Raw genomic sequence first — 23,161 nt, 5'->3', positions numbered from 1 at the left:
TTCCTGCATCGCATCTCACTTAGTCTGTCATTAGTTCAACTTGACTCATCTTGATTTTTTTTCTTGAATAAGCTCTCAAATTGGTTCATCAGATTCTTCATATTTGAGAGAAATGCACATTTAGTGACTTACAAAAAACATCAAAGAGCCTTGTTATGGTAATATAGTGAATTGCTTTTCTTTGTTGTGAGGGGGTGGAGACGGGGTCTGGCTCTGTTGCCCAGGCTGAATTGCGGTGGCACAATCTTGGCTCACTGCAACCTCCGCTTCCTGGGCTCAAACCATCCTCCTACCTCAGCCTCCTGAGTAGCCCAGGCTGTGGGTGCACGCCACCATGCCTGGCTAATTTTTGTATCTTTTGTAAACACGGGGTCTCACTATGCTGCCCAGGCTGGACTCTTAACTCCTGAACTCAAGGGATCTGCCTGCCTCAGCCTCCTAAAGTCCTAGAATTGCAAGCATGAGCCACTGTGCCTGGCCGTGAATTGCTATTCCTAAATTATCTCTTACCTAAGGTCAGTCTGTTTTTCCTTGATAGTAGTACTTCAGATTTACTTCGGGAAGAGAATATTTGTACAGTGTACCCCTTTCTTGCAATGGAAAAGTCAAGCTACTATGTTATATTTTAAAGCAGTAAATAGATATTGCAGTATGATATCCAGAGCTGTTATTCTGGCCATCTCAGTTATGTAGAACCTACTTAAGAATCAGGAGATAGCCAAAATATCTCAGAACAAGCAAAATAGAGTTAATATGGTGGGATTAATCATCTTTACTAATAGGATAACACCCCCACCCTCATTTGGACTCTGTTCTTCATTTATGCTCAGTTCTGACAGGCGGCACTGAGATTGTCAGGGCAAGAAATAGTTCGAGGTGGTACTACCGGGTGCAGAGGGAAAAGGATCCAGGCAATAGTTATGGAGAGAAGCAGGTGGGAAAATCATGCATATCATAGATCTCTATGAAGTGTGTGTTTATAAAACAGGCAGCTTCACTTTGCTTTAAAAGACAAACTGTATAAATATGTTTAGAAAGACTGCTGTCAATTGGGTTAAAAATTGATGTTTAAAGAGTAAACCAAATTCCTTAGAAATCCCACTAGTTGGTCAGGCACGGTGGCTCACTCCTGTAATCCCAGCACTTTGGGAGGCCAAGGCGGGCGGATCACCTGAGGTCGGGAGTTCGAGACCAGCTTGACCAACATGGAGAAACCCTGTCTCTATTAAAAATACAAAATTAGCCAGGCGTGGTGGCACATGCCTGTAATCCCAGCTACTCGGGAGCCTGAGGCAGGAGAATCGCTTACGCCATTGCACTCCAGCCTGGGCAACAAGAGTGAAACTCTGTCTGAAAAAAAAAAAAAAAAGAAGAAGAAATCTCACTAGTTAAATGAAGAATTGCTGTAACTTGCACAACCCCAGCCGCCTTTTTCTCATAAGGTTATGAATATATTGGTATCCATTAGTGCTTGTCATCGTAGCTTGCAGAGTTACTCCTGTAGAATTATTCACTGACTCTCTCTTCTCACACATTAGCTAACCACGCTCGTCACATTGCCAGGGGAGGGGAGATGGCAGGGAAAGTGTCAGAGTAATGTTCCTCGCCGCTTCATCTCACTTTCCATGCTGCTCTCAGAGGGATTATACTGAAGTCCCATAAGCCTGACCGTGATGCCCCCCTGCCCCATTCCCTAGCTGTCAAACCTGTCCCCTACCCCCAACAAGAGTCTGTGAGCAGCTTGAGTGAAATCAGATTCGTTCTTTTATTTTTCTCTGTTTCTTCAACACCTAACACAGGGCCTGACATGTATAAAGTACTCGCTGAATATTGGTTGAGTGATTCATTGGATTTTAGTTCCTTCCTTTCTTTAGGTGAGTCTTTGGAATTGTGTCTCCTTTTGGACCCTTATGGAAATAGCTGTCATGTTAGAGCTGTCATGTTAACGTTAGAGTCCCATGCCTGTGTGCCTGCTTACCCCTTGTCTCATTGCCCTCCTCCCATACTGTTTTGGTCCCAACTGCTGCTTTGGAGAAGGTGCGAGGTGACTGGATGAGTAGTCCTTCTCAAAGCTTCTGTCTCTGAGATTGATGTGAACCCCCCACTTACCCTTCTTCTGTGCTGCTCCTTTTTACCCCACTCAGCACTAAGCTGCTGTCTTCCATGTGGAATCACAGGGGCCAGAATGCACAAATGAGGGAAATGACCAACCACACGCTTACCCATAGGGCTCAGTTCCAGCTGTCAATGTATAACTCATTCTCCATTCCTTTATACAGCACAGCTTTTTAAGTGCCTTTGTTCCAGCCAGCCTCTTTCCATCTGTCTCTGAGTCACTCTGTCAGCCTTTTCTCCCTTCCCTTTCTGTGTTAATTCTTTGGGTATGTATGTTTCTGCATAGCTTCTCCCTTGTTTTGTTTTTCCTCTCTGACTTCCTTCTGTCTGTCTTTGGTGATGCAAACACACACTTCACTCCTAGTTTTCATCCACCAGTTCAAGGGTAATTTATTTCTTTTTTTTTATTTTGACCTCCGGGATCTTTCTCTGCTTGGATCTTTGAAAATGTCCCAATCATTCCTCTATCCCCACCTGAGCTGTGGTTTATCCAGTGCCTCTTGAAGAGCCCCTGCAGAGGGTCTTTGGCCCATCTTCCCTGTGTCCTGGGGACCCAACAATGTATCATGCAAACTGCAGACATCGAGCTTTCCTTTTATTACCCTTCCCTTCTCACTTTCATCTTATTCGCTGTTTCATCCTGGATAGATTCTCCTCTTACCATGCAAAATCCTCCTAGGACTTCCTCCTAGGACTGGTGTCTCAAGCCTTCATTTCCTCTTGTGCCAGCATTAATATTCTTACAGTAACACCCATTCACATTCTGAGATCGCAGTCATGATGAATATGTCTTCCTTAAAAATTTACTAGATTGGCAGAAAGCACTTTTACCCTCAACACACCTGTGGTATTTTGTTAGACTTTCATTCTGATTGGTAAAAACTTCTACCCATTAATCTGAATATCCTGTTGTGCTCCTAGGTTGTGTTTTTGCAGATAGTATTGTGGAAGTACATAGCTATTTCATAAACATATAATTCTTTAACCTCTAGAAGTTACAGAATGTTAAAAATAGTATTGCCAGTTCTACTAGATGCTCTCGAGGCTCTTTTCCCAGAGTCATGCTTTTGTGATTCCAGCAAACGCCACTCTTCTCCAGTGTTCCTTACCAATGGCAAGTGGCTGAATGCTGTGTCTTGGAGTTCAGCTTAGGGCAGTCTATCTTTAAGCCCCATGCAAGAGGGTTTCGTCTCCTTAATTGCAAAAGAACTTGTCGCAAGAAACTTCTACCAAATTCCCAGGGCCTAGGCCCAGTCTGTCATTGGGATTAGATGTTTTTCCCAACAGTACAACACTGCATTTAAAGACTCTTTTGACTGGTCGCGGTGGCTCACACCTGTAATTCCAGCACTTTGGGAGGCTGAGGTGGACAGATCACTTGAGGTCAGGAGTTCAAGACCAGCCTGGGTAACACGGTGAAACCCTGTCTCTACTGAAAATAAAAAAATTAGCCAGGCCTGGTGGTGCATGCCTATAATTCCAGCTACTTGGGAGGCTGAGGCAGGAGAATCACTTGAACCCAGTAGGTGGAGGTTGCAGTGAGCCAAAATCGCACCATTGCACTCCAGCCTGGGCAACAGAGTAAGACACTGTCTCAAAAATAAATAAATAAAAATAAAAACTCTTAACTTTTCAGCAGTTACCCGTTTCATCATGTCTGAAGTTTTCTGGCTTTCAAAATTATAAATGTATCATTCTGAATTTTAATATTAGTTATTTTATTCTTTTAACATCTTCCAATTTTATCAAAATACTGGTGGTGTCAGTGGTATCAAGCTTAATGTCAGTATTTTCAGTTAGAAGTTTTTTTGCCCCCCATGAGAGCCTTTTTTTTTTTTTTTTTTTTAAAGAAACGTGGTCTTGCTATGTTGCCCAGACTGGTCTAAAACTCCTGACCTCAAGCGATCCTGCTCCAGCCTCCCAAAGTGCTAGGATTACAGGTGTGAGCCACTGCACCTATCCCTGCGTTTTTTTCTTAACTATTTTTATTTAGTTTTAATAAGTAGATGAAAGGTTTAATAAGTAGGATATTTCCAGTTTCTGGCAAATTTTTACTTTTATTCAAGATGCTTTTATAGCAGTATTGATCTTTATGTTCAGTATCTTGACAAGTCTCTAATAATAAACGTGTCGAGCTGGTTTTTAAAAGGTAAATAGAAAAATGAAGGTAGGTGTTGAAAATGTTTTGCTCTTTCCCTTGTAGAGTTATAGAAAAGCCATCCTTTAAGCTGTGTACTTTTAATAATCTCAAACTCTGAGGTCTTCAACAGCATGAAAATGGTCTTGCAGCAACAGTTATAGGTCATATAATGCTCAAATTGCTGTTTTGAGTGAGCCTGTGCCAGAGGATAATCACTAACCATGGTTGATTAAATTCAGTTCCTCCTGTGCTTTTTTAGAGGCTCTTTATCCAAGTGTTTGATTCTTCCTGGCTATTTGAACCTAGTGTCATGCATTTTCAGTCTTTCTTGTATTTGTCACACAATGGCAAGAAAATGATTGAAAAATCAATATGATAAAAATGTCTTCTCATTTAGGAAAAGTCCTGAAAATATTAGTCATTCAGAGCAACTCAAGGAAAAAGAGAAGCAAGGATTTTTCAGGTCAATGAAAAAGAAAAAGAAGAAATCTCAAACAGTAAGTAGATGGCCAATTTATATATATAATAACATGTTTCTGCATTATTCAATGGATACTTTACACTTTGCACTTGGCAATCAAAGTTGATTGTTTTCTTATTGAGACTTGACATTTATGCACTGTACTATGTCTCTTTCTGAAATTCTATACAACTATCCTCTCAACAGAACCTTTTCGACATTCAACAGAATCTCCAGGAATAGAAGAAATTTAATTTGGATGAGAGAAAACACTTTAAGCCTTTCTCAGTATACTTCTTATCTATGTGGGTTTATATTCACGTAAAAACTTTGAAGACACAGGATTTGTTTCTCTCTGGGGGTTTAAAGATATGCAAAAACTTAGGAAATGGGTTTTGGTTTACTTTTAAATCTTGAAATTTGTAAATAACCATCATTCCTTATTCTCTCCTGGCTGGTTATAGAATTCCTACATGGACGGGTGTGTTTCAGAGTTGTATAGTCACAAAGATCGTATCTGGGATTTTAGGGCTGGCGTTAGAAGGAAAATATGTTTGCCTTTTTGATTGCGCTGTGGGCTGGAATGCACCTTATCTCCTGGGAGCCCTCTGGCTGAACAAAGAGCTGGCTCCATGGGACTGTTCACATCACTTCGCTGAACCACCCAAGCAGGGATCCTGCTGGTTTAGTGATGTGAGAACCTTGGGGAAACCCGGCCTGTAGGACAGCAGCAGGAGTAGTTCTTCCCCTAGATGAGGCTGCATCCCCTTTTTCTTTATGACAGCTTCAAGGCTAAATAAGGTAGAGTTAGCTGTTTTTATTTATTTATTTATTTATTTATTTATTTATTTATTTATAGAGACAGGGTCTCACTCTGTTGCCCAGGCTGGAGTGCAGTGGCGTGATCTCGGCTCCCTGCAACCTCTACCTCCTGGGCTCAAGTGATCTCCCACCTCAGCCTCCCAAATAACTGAGTGCACACCATCACGCCCAGCTAATTTTTTGTATTTCTTATAGAGACAGGGTTTCACTATGTTGCCCAGGCTGGTCTTGAACTCCTGAGCTCAAGCAATCAGCCCACTTAGGCCTCCCAAAGTGCTAGGTGTGAGCCACTGTGCCTGGCCTAGTTAGCCATTTTGAATGGTTTTGGTTCTAGTTTTACTTCATACATAATTTATTCTCTTTTATTTGAAGAGGGAAAAGACATAATCAAAACGGCCTATTCGGATGGATTTCATTGATTTCATCTGTAAGTTTAGTAGATTAGACCCAGTGTTTCTGAGGCCCTTTCTATTATGAAAATTATAGAATTATGACTCAATGGGAAGTTAGATTAGATAGATGTTCATAGCAATGTGTATAAATAACCTGAAGTAAGCATTTTTATCTCACAGATGTTCTAGAAATGTTAGCAAATACCTTCCTAGATTATCTTTCTAGAACATTCTTTCACTTGCTTGCTTGTTAAATTAATGTATTTCCTTATAAAATAAATGTGAGTTCATTGTAGAAAATTTGAGAAAAAGAAAAAGATCGTTTTAAATCTTAATACCCTACCACAACTAGTATTAGGATTTTGATATATTTCCCTCTAGCTATTTAACCTATACATATGCTTGTGGAAACTAGGTGTGGGGTTTTTTTTGTTTTGTTTTGTTTTGTTTTAAGTTTTAAATTAGAGCAATCCTTTTAGTACAATTTTATATTCTGGCTTTTAGCAGTTTATCTATCTATATCTACATGCACAGAATATGTATGTTACTACAAATACTTTATTATCTTGAATCCTAATGGCTGCATAATATTTCTGAAGTATTCATTAAAAAAACTGCCCATATTTTAACTGAAGCTTACTTTTAAAATGTCAAATCAAAATGCCACTCAGTCAGATACTACTACATTTGTTACTTAGACTGGGTGAACAAATAGACCTGATTTAACCTAGGAATACTTAAAATGTTTAAAGTGTTAATAAAACTTTTATCATTGTCTGTAGAACATGTTTCTCTATCATGAACATTAAAGTTTGGCTACCTCCTGACCACTGTTATTTTTATTTTGTGGTTTTTGTTCTAAACCACAGGTCTCCTGGCATTGTGGGGTGATTAAGTAGTAGGAAGTAGGAAAGATTAAGGAATTGAAGGTGTTTTTGTATATAGATTTAGATTTTGATGTTTGCTGTAGAGCAACATTAAACCTAAAGTCCCTGGCTCACTGTGGCACAAGTGGAGTATACATGTTGACTGACTTTATTATTCAGAATTTAGTTAAATTTTAGATATTTTAGTAGTATAGATTAGAGTAAAAAGGAAAATAACCATTCTCTAATATCCTTTCCACTTAAACTTTTTATTAGGCTTTCATAAGTTTCCTTTTTGATATGTAAAGTAACTGCAAAATATCTCTGCATAGGCCATAATGCCTTAATCTTTACTAACCCAAAAGTTGTTTGTACCTCTGCATCTTTTCATTAAATGAAAAATAAAATTTAAGGGCTTTGGGATTTCCAAAGAGCACTCAGTACAGCCTTCCAAACCTCAGAGTCCTAAGCCTGACATTGGGTTAACTCTGACTACTTTGAATGAGCATTTAAACAGTTAATTGTTTTTCACTTTCTAGAACTCAGCAAAAAGAAACTACATAGAATAAGCTTCAAAAGATTTAAGGCATTGTGGCCTTTGCATAAGATTCCAAAAGAATAAAAATCTGATGCCCAGTGTACCTAGAGACTCATGACATGTTAAAGCTGAGGTGGATCCTAAATCTAGTTGAATTTTTTTATTCACTAGTATAGGAACTGAGCCCAAGCAAGTCATGGGCTTGCTTCGAAGCCCAAAAATCACGTAATCAATTGGGAGAACCAGAACTGGGTTCTCCTAAATACCAAGTCCAGGCTCAGTTTATACCGTGGACCTGCCTCTGTGGAGAGCCTCTAGGAGCTCTCCTCTGGCCTCTTTAGCGATGCAAGTTAAACTCTTCCTCAGGGTTCCTGTCATTGGAACAAGAAAATTTATGGGATGTTTTACTCAAATCTCTTTTTACAGATACCCTTAAAAGATTACCTAAATACCTGAATACCTTCATGTACATTCTAGTTCTCTGATAATTGAGATATCCAAATCAGGGAAAAGTGTTGCCCAAAAAAAAAAAAAAAAAAATCTGTATTGTAAAGGTGCCTGCTTCGACTCAAGCAAATCTGGAAGCTCCCTTGGGAAATCTGGCTTCAGTTACATATCCAGAGTTACATAAGTCCTCAGAGCATATGGTGACTTTGCCAACTTGGTAATTGTATCCTAGTTAGTTAGTATCTCAACTTGTGATGATGCTTCCAATTAAATATTGAAATTTCTGTTTCTTCCCTTTGAAAACCAGTATTCTGAATTGTGCTAAATGTTTTCCATTGGGTAAATATTTCTAGCAGTACAGAATAAGGCCTCTTATTCAACATTAGTATCCCACCACAGTGATCAATACCTCTTCCTAGTGATGTTTTCAGGCTTAAAAGTTGACCAAATTTGAAAGGGTTTCCAGTATGTTGGGATTTTTTTCTTCTAATAGGCAAATTACATGGTAGATTTTTTACTTGCTGAAGTCCTCTCTAGCAATTAGGAGAAGATTGAAGTTTATCAGTAGCTCTTTAACACAATTCTTTGTAACAATATTTCTGATAGTAAAAATTATTTAATGTGTAATAAGCTTAATGTGAGTAGGTGTGTCTAGGTCTCTCGGCATTCCTACTAGAGGTATTGATCATGATCTCACATTATATACTTGGAAGAAGTTTGTGCTTGTCTTGAATTTGCATTATTGACATCTTCACGTCCAGGTGAGAATTGGCACAGAACCTCTATAGATGCACAGCACCGAGATTCTTTCAGTGACTGTTAATATTTAGCAATTTGAGGGCTTCCAAGGGCTAGTAGTTTCAATAAGCACTTTTTTTTTTTTTTTTTTTTTTGCAATTAGTTTATTTGTATCTTATATTGCAGACAGATTCCACCAACGGGGAGAATCCAAGCATCAAGAAATCCCTCTTTCCTCTTTTTAATTCAAAGAATCATTTAAAGCATAGTTCTTCTTTGAAAAAGCTTCCTGTAGTCACTCCACCCATGGTACCCGTTTTTATGTATGGTAGCCCTGAAAACTGCTCCAGTAAACTTGTTTTACTGATGACAACAGCATGTCTTATTTTCATGAGGTCATATTCTCTTTATGCTAGTTAAGTACGTGAGCCAGTTCCATAAATTCACTGGGATATAAATTCATTGCTATTCTTCTGAATCAGTTAAGAAAGTTGAAGCACAAAGTCTATTAAGCAGACAAACTAGTGAAAGGCTAGTTTGTCTTGTCTGTTTAGCCAATTATGGGCAGATAACATTTATAAAAGCCTGTATTTTATGTAAGGAATTCTATTAACATTTACAGTTAACAGATGTCTTTGCATTTGACTCACAGAGTTTGTTAACACTTGATTGGCAATTTGTCTTTTTGAAGCCAAGTTGAATTGACCAAATTGAATGAGCTAACAGGCTCCATGAAAAAACAGCTTGTATCCTTGTCTGGCTTGAGCTTTTGCTGGTCAGTTTAAAACCAGGGCTTTCGCTTGGCATTTGACATTACTCTTCTGTGTTCACCAAAGCTGGTGAATAGACCAGTTGCATTCATCTGGAATTTGTGGCACAGATTTCCAGCATTTCTCTAGTACATAATGATAGATCCAGATATATCAGACAATGATTTGGGAATATGACCTAAACCATACTTTCTCACTTTGCTATCCTTGAAAGCCTACCAGACTTCTTTGGCACTACCAAATACAATGTTTGGATCATTTTCCCAGCAGGAAAAAATTTGTTTTATTGAACTGGTTCATAACCTAACTGCACTATGGAATGAGGATACGACAGCAATTCCTGGTATAGCCCAATTTAACTGCTCTCTCTTACAGCGACTAAAACTAACAGCATGGGAATGCTTTAAGGGTTGAGGTTTAACAAAGCTGCATGACATCTGCCAATTTTTCCTAATGCAGGGAAAATTATTAAGAGGGCAGAAGAATTTAGCATCACTTGCATTGTGAACATTGGGAGAGATTGGGGTTCTTTTTTTACTGGATCATTTGAGTTTTGGTTTGGTTTGCTTTTTAGTTTGGTTCTCCTATTGGGTGTGGTTGCATATCTTAATTAGGCTTATTAGTGTGCTTATTGAATGCTTGTCCATATTTTGCTCTAGGTACCCAATTCCGACAGCCCTGATCTTCTAACGTTGCAGAAATCCATTCATTCTGCTAGCACTCCAAGCAGCAGACCAAAGGAGTGGCGCCCCGAGAAGATCTCAGATCTACAGACCCAAGTGAGTGGATCCTGCACCATTCCTAGACTCTCCAACTCTGCAGTAACTGTCCTGAGGAGCGGGGAGGGCGTGGTAGAGAAAACTTAGCTTCTCAGTGTTACAGTAAGGCTGAGCACCTCCTCAAAATAGACCCTCAGTTATACCCAGATGCATCTTGTGAGCCAGGATGAATCTTGCTTCAGTGACCCATGTTCTACTGGGAAAGATGCAAGCTTCCATTAGCCTTCACCTAGCTGGAGGCAATTGAAGATGTAGTCCCAGCCCACAAATACAGCCCAGGAAAGAGCTGAGCTGTGTTAAAGAACCATAATTCATGGTAAAAAATGAGGCATGCCATAACATTTCAGGCAGGATGAACAGAGATGGTAGGAAGATTAAGGTTTCATTAAAAGTAATAGCATACAAATTGAAAGACAGGTATGATAAGTTTTCTTGAAAGAATATTTCAATTCCTGAAATCCATACCATTTTTTACAGGAAACAGGCAAACAGTTGCATTAGGAACTACATATTAGACTGTATTACGTAGTCACATTTATCTTCCATAATGGAGGAATAAGCAGAAACTGAATCAGTAAATTTTTCAGGTATCTGAGGTTTATTTCCTTTAAACAACTATTTTGGTTGGAAATTTTGTAATGTATGTTTTCAGTATCCCATAATGAACATTTTGGTTTTTGATATTGAATATTTTATGAATCCTTTATTCTTCTGTACTATAATTTTTGACAACCCTCCAGAGCTTTTGAGGCCATAGGATTACTTGTATCTGTGATTTCTTGTGTCACAGATTTCTGTGATTGGGAGAGCAGACTACTTTTTTTTTTTTTTTTTTCCTGAGACAGGGCCTCACTCCCATTGCCCAGGCTGGAGTGCAATGGCACAAACTCGGTTCACTGCATCCTTGACCTCCCTGTGCTCAGGCAATCCTCCCACCTCAGCCTCCCAAGTAGCTGGAACTACAGGTGTGCGCCACCACACCTGGCTAATTTTTTGTATTTTTAGTAGAGACAGGGTTTTGCCATGTTGCCCAGGTTGGTCTCGAACTCCCGGACTCAAGTGATCCACCTGCCTCTGCCTCCCAAAGTGCTGGGATTACAGGGATGAGCCACCATGACCAGCCTCTGTTTACTCTTTTTAACTGTAAGCTGTTGCATAGAACTGCTGACAGAAGTTCCCCCATATTCCCATTGTATTTGCCCCAGCTATTTATATTTTCTGCTTCTAACATAATATAAGCTGGGGGTGGTGGAAGCATAGAGAACCAGATATCCAAGTTTATTGGATATGTATCCAAACTAAAGAGACAAGCCTGTGAGTGAGGGCCTGCTTCTCTATTCCCAATTTCAAAACAAAACAAAAAGAATAGAGAGCTTTAGAACTTTCTTTGTGAAACCATTTCTTTTGCCAAGAAGCTCTTCTCTCTTCTCTCTTCTCTCTTTCTTTCTGGCAAGGTCTTACTCGATCACTCAGGCTGGAGTGCAGTGGCAAGATTATGGCTCACTGCAGCCTTGACCTCCTGGACTCAAGCCATTCTCCCACCTCAGCCTCCAGAGTAACTGGAACTACAGGCACATGCCACCATACATGGCTAGTTTTTTAATTTTTTTATAGAGATGGGGTCTCGCTTTGTTGCCTAGGCTAGAAGCTCTTTTCAAATAACTTTATAGCTCTTGCTGAATGCAGATTATTGTAATTGCTTGATAGTTACATGTGGTCAAGGCTGTAAAAATCACCAGGAGTCTCATCATGTTATACCAATTTAATTATTTTTAAAAAGCCACTTTTGAGCACTTAGAGTGTACAGTGTACTATGCTACCTCCTGTAGGGAGCACAAAGCTTTCTTGGGAAGACTTTGGAATGATGATGGAGAATACTTTCCCCTGAAACAATATCTACTTGAGTCAATTCTGAAGCCATTTACCTTGGGTTTCTGTGCCTAGTTCCTTCAAATGTTGTAATGTTCCTTGAGTTCATCAACATTTTATTCAAACTTTGCTGAGCCCTTAAATGCATGTCCCTTATACCATGACACTTACATTAAGGTACTCTGAGAATTGGCCTCAGAGGGGCCCCAAGGCTAGGGTTGTAGCCTAAGTGGCCAAGTCCAGCAGTTGTGACTGGCTGTGAATTTCCAAGTGCTTTCCATGTCTCTTCTGAGATCAAGGAAGAGGAGATTGAGCCATCATCTTTCATCGTTCAGGAGCATGAGGCTCAGGAGTTGTCCAGTGAGGAGACTGCTCTGAGGCTGCTCCCCTCTGCCCTGAAGTCAGTCTCCCTCCTTGATGCAGCACCTGGGGGTGTCCAGCTGCACAGTAGACAGACAGGCAGGGCGGACCACTGTGAGCCCATGTTAGGAATTGAAGGCCTCCTGTGAATAAATTATTTAGATAGTTCTGTTGGGGTTTTGCATATTTCTTTGTGCTTTGCATTTTCAATGCCCAAATGTTACCCTCCCCCTCTCAAAAAAAAAAAGTAAAGCGAGGGAACATTTGAATTTTGTAATATCGAGAGAGGGAAATCGGGGAGATGAGAACAAAAAGGGCTATACGACTTGTAGTTGAGTACATTGCTAACTAAAACATTCCATATTTTCAGCTTCTCTTGCTACTAGATACGGCTGTGTACTTAAGTTCTAGCTGGTGAAATATAAGTGGAAGCATTGTGTGGAGCCTTTGGGAGGTCTTCTCAAAACAGAGAAACATACACCTTTTGCTCTTTCTCCTTCCTGCTGGTTGAAGCATGAGATCCCCTGGTTAGAGATAGGATGCAACCAGGTAGATGAGCCTGGGCCTTTGATTGGCTGCCATACCAGCTCTATGATTTCTAGGCTTTTCCATTAAAGAATAATACAATCTTGTTTGAAGAAAACCCAAAGAACAGATCTGGCTGGACCAGCTCCTCCTTGCACATGCTTGCCCTTCCTGGCCACGCCCAGTCACCTCAGGTCTAAGCCCCCTTCCCTCCCCAGACTTATGGTCACTCTAACTTGAATCCCGTGTGCATTCTCATCCTTTCTTTCAGAGCCAGCCATTAAAATCACTGCGCAAGTTGTTACATCTCTCTTCGGCCTCGAATCACCCGGCTTCTTCAGACCCCCGCTTCCAGCCCTTAACAGCTCAACAAACCAAAAATTCCTTCTCAGAAATTCGGATTCACCCCCTGAGCCAGGCCTCTGGCGGGAGCAGCAACATCCGGCAGGAGCCCGCACCGAAGGGCAGGCCAGCCCTCCAGCTGCCAGGTCAGATGGATCCTGGTTGGCACGTGTCCTCTGTGACCAGGAGTGCCACAGAGGGCCCTTCCTACTCTGAACAGCTGGGTGCCAAGAGTGGGCCAAATGGGCACCCCTATAACAGAACAAATCGCTCACGAATGCCAAATCTGAATGATTTAAAAGAGACAGCCTTGTAATTTGTGCTGGTAGGGGGAAGGGGTGGGCAGACAAGCCAGTGGGGGAGGGGTGGGGAAGGGTGGGCTGGGCTTGGGGCATGGGCCGGGCCAAGTGGTGAGCCAGTATTTTCAGCTTTATGAAGGTGTGTGCAATATTGCATGTGTTGGGGCCGTCGAGCTCCTCGCGGCCACAAATTCTAGTCAGGGATCTTAGAGCCACAGGAGTTCCTTAGGAATCGCCACTCCCCACAGGTCTTGTGTGAGAATAGATAGAGTGTGCCATTGAGGAAGAAGAAATTTTTGGCAGTTTCTCCCCCTTACATTCCAGCTTTAGTGCAATCTCTGTTGAACTTGGGAACGCCAGGATGTGTCCTGGCACTGCAAGGGATAGGAAAATCATGTTGACCGATGCCCTTACTACGTATTTTTTTCTGCCTAGACTAAATGTGGGGTTTATTGTAATCCAAGAGTATCCCTTTGAAGGGTTAGCAGATGAACTGTATGTCTTAAATTGTTTTCTAAACTTCCATATTTGATAGGATTTGTAACATTTATTTATAATTAATATTGTACTGTTATAATCATATCTTTTATGTTATAATGTAAAGTTATTTTGAGCTGTTTGAAACATTGTGAAGCAGTGGGACAGCTACAGTAGTTTCTATAAAAACTAAACAGTAACATTTATATATTGCATCAGGAGTATTTTATTCTATATATAAATATATATATGGTAAATATCTGTTTTATAAATATATTCATTTAAAGAAAGTATCGTTATGACACTATCTGCCATATTTTTATACATTTGTGATATGAAGTGAGTATTATACTTCTAATAAAGGGAGTTGAATTGTGGCTACACGTGACTGTAACAGTATGAACCTTGCTCAACTTTTAGGCCCCAGCAGTAGCCTCTAGACATCCTTGGTAGCAGACGAGATGCAGCATCTCTTTCCAAACCTGCAGGGGAAGAAAGTCAGATAGGCCAGTGAGAATTCAGCAGGCCTAGTTTCCGTCCTCACACACTTGGCTCCTGTTTGTGTCCAGGGACGTTACTTGCACACAGGGGAGAATAGATTGAGGCATTACTCGTGGGTCTTTGTAGAGAGAATGTGCTCTTCCACTTAGCATTAGTGTAGAGCGTAGACCAAAGATTTGCCAGTGAACATTCCTTGTTGTGAGATCATAAGAGGTACCTGTCTGCAGATCTTGCAAACCAGCTCTATGCTCCTCAATATTGTCCACTGTCCCGGAGACTCTTGGCTGATGGGGTGTGAGATATATGTGTGGCATTTCTATTTCTGAATGCCTTTTTTGCTCTTGCTTTCTCCAATACCATATTTAAAAGGCTCCTGGAGCAATTCCAGATAGAGAAAAAATTACTCTATCCATTTTTTTCTTCCTGGGGCTGTCCACTTATGACAAGATTTTCATGCACACCTGTTACACATACAACCCCTATCAGAACAGGACATATTTTCCCCTCATCTGATCTCTTTCAGCTCCCAAGTTACTCCCAAGTATCATCAAACCCTTTGGCCATCAAGTGTTATCCTCCCATGCCTCTGGGTCATCCTTGAGGGAAGTCACCTCAGCACTGTCATCTATCAGTAGTAGTGGATTTTTGGAAGTAGTCTCTTAGCAATAATACTTTTAAAGGTCCCTCCCACCCCTCAAAGAGATAACTTCTCAGTATTTATTACTTGTCCTCAAATTCTGAGTGTCAGCCCCTGAATCAAGTCAGCTATAATCGAAATGTGCTGTTACTGTTAACCCTCCCCCAAGATTTTGAGGATCATAGCTCTGATGATTATGAAGATTATAAAGACTAAAGTCCTAGTTTCCCTGAAGCTTAAATTGTGCACATATTGCATTTTTATATAAATACTATAATGTGTATTGATTATATAGATAGGTTATTTTAAGGTGCTTTTTATTTAATTTTAATAAATGTAATAGGCACTAAAATGAAACTCGACTGGGTACTATTATTGAAACAATTTGACTCAAATCAATAGTTTTGCATGCTCTTTAGTTCTTTTTCTGTCTTACTTCTTTCACCAGTTCAGTACTGTTTGGGTAGCTCTGAATTCTGGCTTTTCCCAGGCAGCTGCTTGATGATGCAAGTGAGGTGGACCATCAGCAGTTTGCCTGGACACTAATGACTCTAAAAGGGTGTGTATTTAACTCTTCTTTTTCATACTAGATCTCTACCTTGTATTCCCCCCTTGCAAACCAGAAACTACACTTTTTTTCTCTGGAAAGACTTCTCACTGTGCTATGCGCTTAGGAACTGCACGGTCCCGTTGCCATGCTGTGGCATTCGAGGCTCGTTGTCACCTAGGGGCTGGTTTCCCATGTTGTCATCCTTGTTAACACTGGGATCTCAGATGTTTGCAGAACATTTCTATTCATGATGGTTCTTCAAAGAAGGGCTAGAATATTTGCCTTCTACCTAGAGCAAAGTAAACCTAATTGCTGAAGAGTCAATACGTACTTTTTGTACATTCTCAGATTTGAGCCAGAAAATACCTACAGATATCTACATATGTCTTCAACCAGTGTTTTCGAGGTAGCTCTTTAATCTTCTTCTCAGCTTTTGTCTGTTCTGACTTTTCATCCAATAAGCTGTAAGTGAACTATAATCTGCATTTCTAGCATGCAATTCTCTTCCTGCTCACGAAGGGGGGATGATAAAGTTTTCTCTCAGACCTAATGGGCCCTCTCTTAGCTTTTAACTGTTGTTTTCCCCTCTTGATGAAGAATTATTGACATCACAAAGATTGCCATCTATGATAGAAAGGACTTGATTTAAAGTCAGAAAAATTTGCCTTTTCTTTAGGAAGGGGAATTCATGACATCCATGTCCTATTATCGGCCCTAACTTCCTAAAGAAGAAAAAGGGTGAATGAAAGCTTATGTTACTTTTATGAAAGTATCACTGATCTCCTTTGGAAAAGAAACTCTGCTTCACTGTTTTTCTACCTTTATTTCTCTGCTGTCCTTGTTTTTCCTCTCTAAAGTTCTAAATACACTTTAACTGAACCTTGTTTGGTCTTGCTCTAAAATGTAGCCTCTCTCTAGAGCCCAAGACCAAAAGGGAGTGCTTCACGCTGAGGGGCTCAAGTGAGCTGACTCTACAGCTGTGGTTCTCAACTAGGGGCAGTTCTCAACCAGGGGCAGATTTGCCCCATGGGCACATTTGACGATGTCTGGGGACATTTGGTTGTCACAGCTGAGGGTGATGGTGTGCTACTGGCATCAAGTGGGTAGAGGCCAGGGATGCTGCTAAACACCCTGCCATGCACAGGACAGCCCCCCAAACAAACAGTGCTCCAGCCCCAAGCACCACTGCTGCCGAGGTTGAGAAACCCTGCCCTACACCATCCCAAGCCCACCAGTCTGCAGAGCTTGGCTCTGGCCTTGTTCTGTCCAGGCTACAGTACTGCAGGTGTGAATTCTTCAACATCACATTCTCTTAAGAGTCTTCGACCACTATTCCTGAATCCTTGGAATCCTATTGTTCGTTTCCATTGTCTTGGGCCTGCTAAAAGGTGCATACTTTGGAAGGAGACCAGAGTTACTTTATAGGTGTTGGAGAACTTAAATTCTAGGTTAGCATCCTTAGAAAATCTTTCATAGAGCCATGAGGCTTATATTTAGAAGCAAGCAACAGCCTGGCAGATTGGCATGATTTTTACCAACTGCTCGAAGGCATCCATGGCTTTTAGCTGTGTCTCCCGAAAGAAAATGTCTTTGTTTTTTATTCAAGTCATTTAATAGCTCTTTACAAATATTAGCATATGGCAGACCAATTAGAAGCAAAAAAGTCCGTATTGGTGGTTGTGATGTGGCTGTTATATAGAAGTATTTGTGCTGTATGCTTTGGTTAAATCTGTTTTAAAACATGCTTTAAGATTCACCTTACGCAGTTGTACTTTAATTCTAAACTCAGAGCTATGCTGTCAGTCTCTAGTCACACCGTGTATTATAAAGTATGTTGTGGTTGTAGAGTTAGCCAGTTTAGCATGTTCCTAATCTGAGAATTAGTGGACTATACTAGGAAATGCTATCCCATTGTCCCTTTCCAGCCCCTCTTAGTTAAGATCATAGTATCCTCACTTCTTAAACTAGTCTTTAGAGTAAATAAGGAAAAAAGCCATTTATTTTCTTCTAGCCATGTATTATTGAGAATGACTCATAGTGTACAACTTTTTTTCAAAGGCCAGAGGATTACTTTTCAAGTGTGTAGAAAGATCTATTTCTGTTCACCTAGGAGCTGGTGGTGACTGAACTCTTTCAGCAAGGGCAGTGGCTCAGTGTGATGCAGTGCTGGAGCTCAGCTGGGACTCAGTAAATCTGCACATTCTCTGCTGGTCAGAACATGTTTCCTGGATAGCATTGTTTTTCTATCTAGAAGTTCGTTACCTCCTGCATGGTAGTGGGATATTGAGCTCTCTGTGGGTTCTAAGATCCACAGACTCATACTTTTGTGAACTTTGGAATGTGGTAGGGTACATTGAACCAAGTCAGAAAATAGTGAAATATTTCCTTGCCTCCTTCAGTTCATCACTAAGAAAGTGTGCAGGCAGAGAAAACTTACTTATGGTTTAAGAAACCACAATTCTGGTTTTTTTGAAAGGGGACATAGAAAAGACAGTACAAAGGTTGTAAGTGTCCTGTTGCTAATTTCCAGGGCCAGAATCTCACAAGAAGGTCCTCTCAGAGACTTAAAAGCCTAGCTTACAAAAATAACCAGAAACACAACTTGTAAGCAGTTATGATTTCTTCCTTTTGCTTCTTGACCAGCTGAGATACAGAATATCTTGAGGTCTGGTTCAGCTGATGAAAAATTCTGTCTCAGAAATGATGAGTAAGAAATCATGCAAGAAAATGAAGTCCCTCATCTATCTGCATACATGCGACGTGGGAGAAGTGGAGTGGCTAGGAAACTCTGGGCCTGCTGCCCCTTCGATTCTTTTTCTTTGTGAATTGAATGTACTATACAAATGGTAGGCTTTCGTGTGAGCCAGTTACTACATGAATCTTCATTTCCCACAGTGGTTTGTTCATTCATCAGCGTTAGGCTTGGTCCTGGCTCCACCTTTCTCCTCTCCGGGCACTGACCCCACCCTTCCATGTATTTACTGTAGGCTATTAAATATGATCATGACCCGCCTTGCATTTTCATTCATCAACTGTTTACTCCCAAATTTAAGGGAAGTTTGTCTCATTTTGCCAGAAAAAAATTGTAATAGTTGGCACGCTGGATTTGTAGGGCCAGCAAAATTGCGGCAGTGAAACTAGTTTCACTTCTAAAGCCCTTCATTTCTCACAAGGTTAAGGTCTCGAAACCCCATTTGATCCTTGGGTCCTATTTCGATCCTCCTTTGGAATCTGAAAATCGGTCTCCATGTTGTATGCAGATTAGAAGTTGCCTTGTTCGTTACTCTTCCAACACAGAATATCAGGGAGAAAGAGGCCTTATCTGTTCCTCCATCCCCCCTGTTTTGACAGACTGCTAAGAATTCCTCAGGACTTCCTTTGGTTGGGAATTTTACTTTCCCAAAAGTCTGATCTGCTTTCTTTCAGGGGCAGACAAGCTTGTCCTAGTGCTCTGCTTCAGGTCTAATCAGAAGAAACCCAGGAATAGAAAAGGTAGATGCCTTGACTTTTGTCCCTGTTGTGGGGACTAAAGTGTTTATTGCCAGAATTGTCAAAAGCTCCAGTTTAAACTCTGTAGAGTTTCACGGAAAAACAAAACAAAACAAAGCAAACAAGATGCTTATCGTCCCAGAGAATGTGTAAGTTCTCCAGCACGGCTTAGGTTTTCCAAAATGGAAAGCAAAGCTTGCAGAGAACCTGTTTTCTCTAGAGACACACAACTGATTCTGGCCCTCAGTCTGTTTCCCTCTCCTTGTTTACTCTTTGGTCACCGATTGAGTCAGGCTAGAGGGGTAATACGGTGATTAAAAGAAGTAAATTCTCACTGTAAACTTGGATTGATTAACAGAAACGATTAAACCAAACAAAATCATTGCCCCAAATTTCTATCTCCAAGAATTGCTTTGTGCCATTTTGAATTCAGGTAGTTATTCTGTATATACTTAGCTAACTATTCAGAGCTTCTTCAATCTCTAGTAAGCTTGAAGGTGGTGTCTGGGAAGACACAGGGCAGGGTGACATTGAGACCCTGTTCATTCTTAGAAACAAAAATAGGGATAAGCCAGAATGATGTGACATCTAGTATGTGGTAGATGAAGAATCAGTGGAAATTCTTAATTGCACAGACTTTATAATCCATTATATAAAGTGTAATTCCATACTTTCTACTGTGGCAAGGGTGTGACGTGATTGTTAATCTTTTTAATTTTTGAATCCAAACTGAATTTAAAGTGTTGAATACTTAAATCCTCACAAGTGAATTATGAACCATTTGTAAAGTGTTTCTATAACTCTTTGTATCATGTGTTGGTACATCTTATCAAGTTTTTTCTGGCATGTAATTCCATTCTAAACTTATGTAAAATTTCTATTGTTGCTGTAAATATTACACAAATATCTACTCCGTGATAACCTTCATTATCAGCATGAAATGGTTAATTTTTACTGAGCACAATGTATTTTTGAATGGATCTTCCCAAATGTCTTTAATAAAATGCAGATTTTGCACTGACTGATGTGACTGCCAGGCCGTCCCAATCTTGAGCACTGTGGTCCTTGTGTTTGAACTGGGAACAGCTCCATTTTAGTTCCTTCTTGGGAAGAAAGAATGCATTCGAATTCAAATAAAGGATGATGGGCCTTTGAGGTTGTAATCAGTTTAAGAGAAATTAATGTAAAACTAGGCAAATCCTGTAACTTAATGATGTTGATCTTTGTTTTCCTATTTATAAAGCTTTTTTTCCCTTATGGCATTTTGAAAACTTTGGTTTATTTTATACTTGAGTGTTGTCACCTTTGCACGTCGCTAGACACTCACGTGGTAGTTTGAGGAGGATGGGAAGAGAGGCCAATCTTGTGCTAAGTGCTATGGAGAAAGCAAAGATGGACAGCTTAATAAGGGTTTTTTCATTCTAGAGGAGAGGTGAGCAAGCTTTTTCTGTAAAGGGCCAGATGGTAAATATTGGGGGCTCTGTGGCCCTTCAGTTCCCTGTCACCTTTGTAGTGCAGAAGCTCTGCCTTTGTAGTGCAGAAGCTTCATGGATGATACGTAAATCAGAAAGTTGTGGCTGTGGTCCCATAAAACTTTACTTACAGAAACAGGCCATAGTTTACTAACCCCTGTTTTAGGCCCTCAGTTTCATCATTTAGGGTAAGACCAACCGAGTACATGTTCAATCAGGAGGGAAAGAATTTAGCTTTTGTGGTAACTTACATATAAAACATTCTCCAGCTTTCTTTGTCTTTCTAAACAAAGGGTAGGAGCTGAAAGTCAGTGCTTTCCATTCTTAAAAGTACTGTGTCAACCAGTTCTTCACTCTGTCTCTTTAAGTGACATGGAAACTTGTGGCCTGTGCTTTCAACTATAGTCTTATCACGACTGAATCAAAGTATTTGGTGCTTATACTTTTTAATCTTAATAGCACTTACTATGGCCAGGCACAATGCCCAAGTGTTTTGCTTTTTTATTATTATTTTCACAACAACCCAGTGAAACAGGTACTATTATTATCCCCTTTTCGTAAATGAGGAAACAGATTTTCATACTTGGCATTAACCTGCCCAAGGTCGCCCAGTTTGAAAGTGGCAGGGCCAGGATTTGAAGCCGAATATGTTCATTGTAAAGCCCATGTACCCTTAAAAGTCACTGCACCTCCATGTATGGAAACTGACATGGAGTGGAATGGTGGTCACAATCAGAGTTGTTTCTCTTTAGTAATTCAGGTTTATTCAAGTAACTCCAAGGTTCAGATTTTTAAAAACAGTTTCCAACACAGAGTATATTAAAAACTTTGTCTAAAGTTTACTCTAGGTGCAGAAATAAAGACAACTTAGTCGAGTGAAGGAAAGGGTAACAGACTTAGAAATGGCTATCTACACTTATGGAATAAGCGTGCTAATTAGAGCAGGTAACAAGTCCCCACATGTGTAACATACTCTTCTCTAAAAGCTCGCAACAATTTATGTACCACCTTCCATCCGCTTTCCCAGCAGATGGTAATTGATGTGATTTGAGACTAGAACACTTCATTGAAACAAGTCGCTGGAGGTCCTCTGGGGATGCAGCTTAAAAGTCCAGGATCAGGCCAGGCGCAGCGGCTCACGCCTGTAATCCCAGCACTGTGGGAGGCTGAGACAGGCAGATCACCTGAAGTCAGGAATTCGAGACCAGCCTGGCCAACATGGAGAAACCCCATCTGTACCAAAAATACAAAAATTAGGGCCGGGCGGTGGCTCACGCCTGTAATCCCAGCACTTGGGAGGCTGAGACGGGCAGATCACCTCAAGTCAGGAGTTCGAGACCAGCCTGGCCAACATGATGGAACCCCCTCTCTACTAAAAATACAAAAAATGGGTGTGGTGGTACGTGCCTGTAATCCCAGCTGCTTGGGAGGCTGAGGCAGGAGAATCACTTGAACCCAAAAGGTGGAGGTTGCAGTGAGCTGAGATCACGCCACTGCAGTCCAGCCTGGCAACAGAGCGAGACTCCGTCTCAAAAAAAAAATACAAAAAAAAAAAAAAGAAAAATTAGCCAGGCATGGTGGTGCATGCCTATAATCCCAGCCACTTGGGAGGCTAAGGCAGGAGAATCACTTGAACCCAAAAGGCGGAGGTTGCAATGAGCCAAGATCGCACCACTGCACTCCAGCCTGGACGACATAGCGAGATGCCATTTCATAAATAAATAAATAAATAAATCCCCAGGATATAGAGTCCGCTTGCCTGGGTGGAGTGGAGGTTGCAATGAGCCAAGATCGCACCACTGCACTCCAGCCTGGACGACATAGCGAGATGCCATTTCATAAATAAATAAATAAATAAATCCCCAGGATATAGAGTCCGCTTGCCTGGGTGGAGTCTTGGCTCCATCTCCTACGTCTCATGTGACTTGAAGCAAGGCACTTCACTATGCCTCAGTTTCCTTATTTTTAAATGGAGGTAATCATAGTACCTACCTCAGTGTTGTGAAGATTTAATGAGATAATAACCTGCAGAGCACTTGACAGAGTCTCAAGAAATATGAGCTCTTATAACATTATTGCTATTGTAAAACATTGCTATTGCTTCTGCCCCAATTGGCAGTTTCAGAAAATTGAGAAGGAATATCACTGAATCTTTAATGCCAGTTACACAGAGCTCAGTAGGTGTCCGCAAAGCCCTTTAGATGCACGTAGCCTATTTGATCTTCATATCAGCCCTGTAAGGTTGGGCTTAAGAATGACCCATCATGGAACTACTCTTGGGACCACAGGGGAAGTGACAGTCCTTGTAAGCTGTTTGTCAGTGGGCCTTAGCAACCAAGCCCCAAGTGGACAGAAAGACAGGGTTCTGTGAGCATCCATTCCAAGGGTCACTTTAGGAGTTCAATCTTCTGGGCTCTGAGAATGGATTCATAGCAGTACCTCTATCTGGGAAATACCTTTGCTTTGTCCAAGTAACCTCCTCCCACACAGAGTACCCGAATCAACTCAGATTTTTTTTTTCTTAATATTGGCAACACTTAATGCTACTTCTTTGTTCATAACATTTCATTTAA

The 23,161-nt window shown here is 40.7% G+C and overlaps 1 protein-coding gene across 2 annotated transcripts in view; it reads left to right on the top strand.

The window, feature by feature from the left end:
* Positions 1 to 23,161, top strand: part of CDKL5 (cyclin-dependent kinase-like 5) — a 237,155-nt gene that overhangs the window by 198,399 nt on the left and 15,595 nt on the right. For both annotated transcript variants that reach the window (XM_011995813.1, XM_011995815.1), the window contains 3 exons: positions 4,653 to 4,752; positions 9,948 to 10,067; positions 13,093 to 13,309. In XM_011995813.1, the coding sequence (XP_011851203.1) occupies positions 4,653 to 4,752; positions 9,948 to 10,067; positions 13,093 to 13,309 (437 nt within the window). The remainder of the gene's footprint in view (positions 1 to 4,652; positions 4,753 to 9,947; positions 10,068 to 13,092; positions 13,310 to 23,161) is intronic.

This window comes from Mandrillus leucophaeus, unplaced genomic scaffold, assembly GCF_000951045.1.
Source record: "Mandrillus leucophaeus isolate KB7577 unplaced genomic scaffold, Mleu.le_1.0 Scaffold499, whole genome shotgun sequence".
NCBI classification, from domain to species: domain Eukaryota; kingdom Metazoa; phylum Chordata; class Mammalia; order Primates; family Cercopithecidae; genus Mandrillus; species Mandrillus leucophaeus.
Note: the sequence above shows the minus strand (reverse complement) of the source record. Positions and strands in the feature narration are given on the sequence as shown.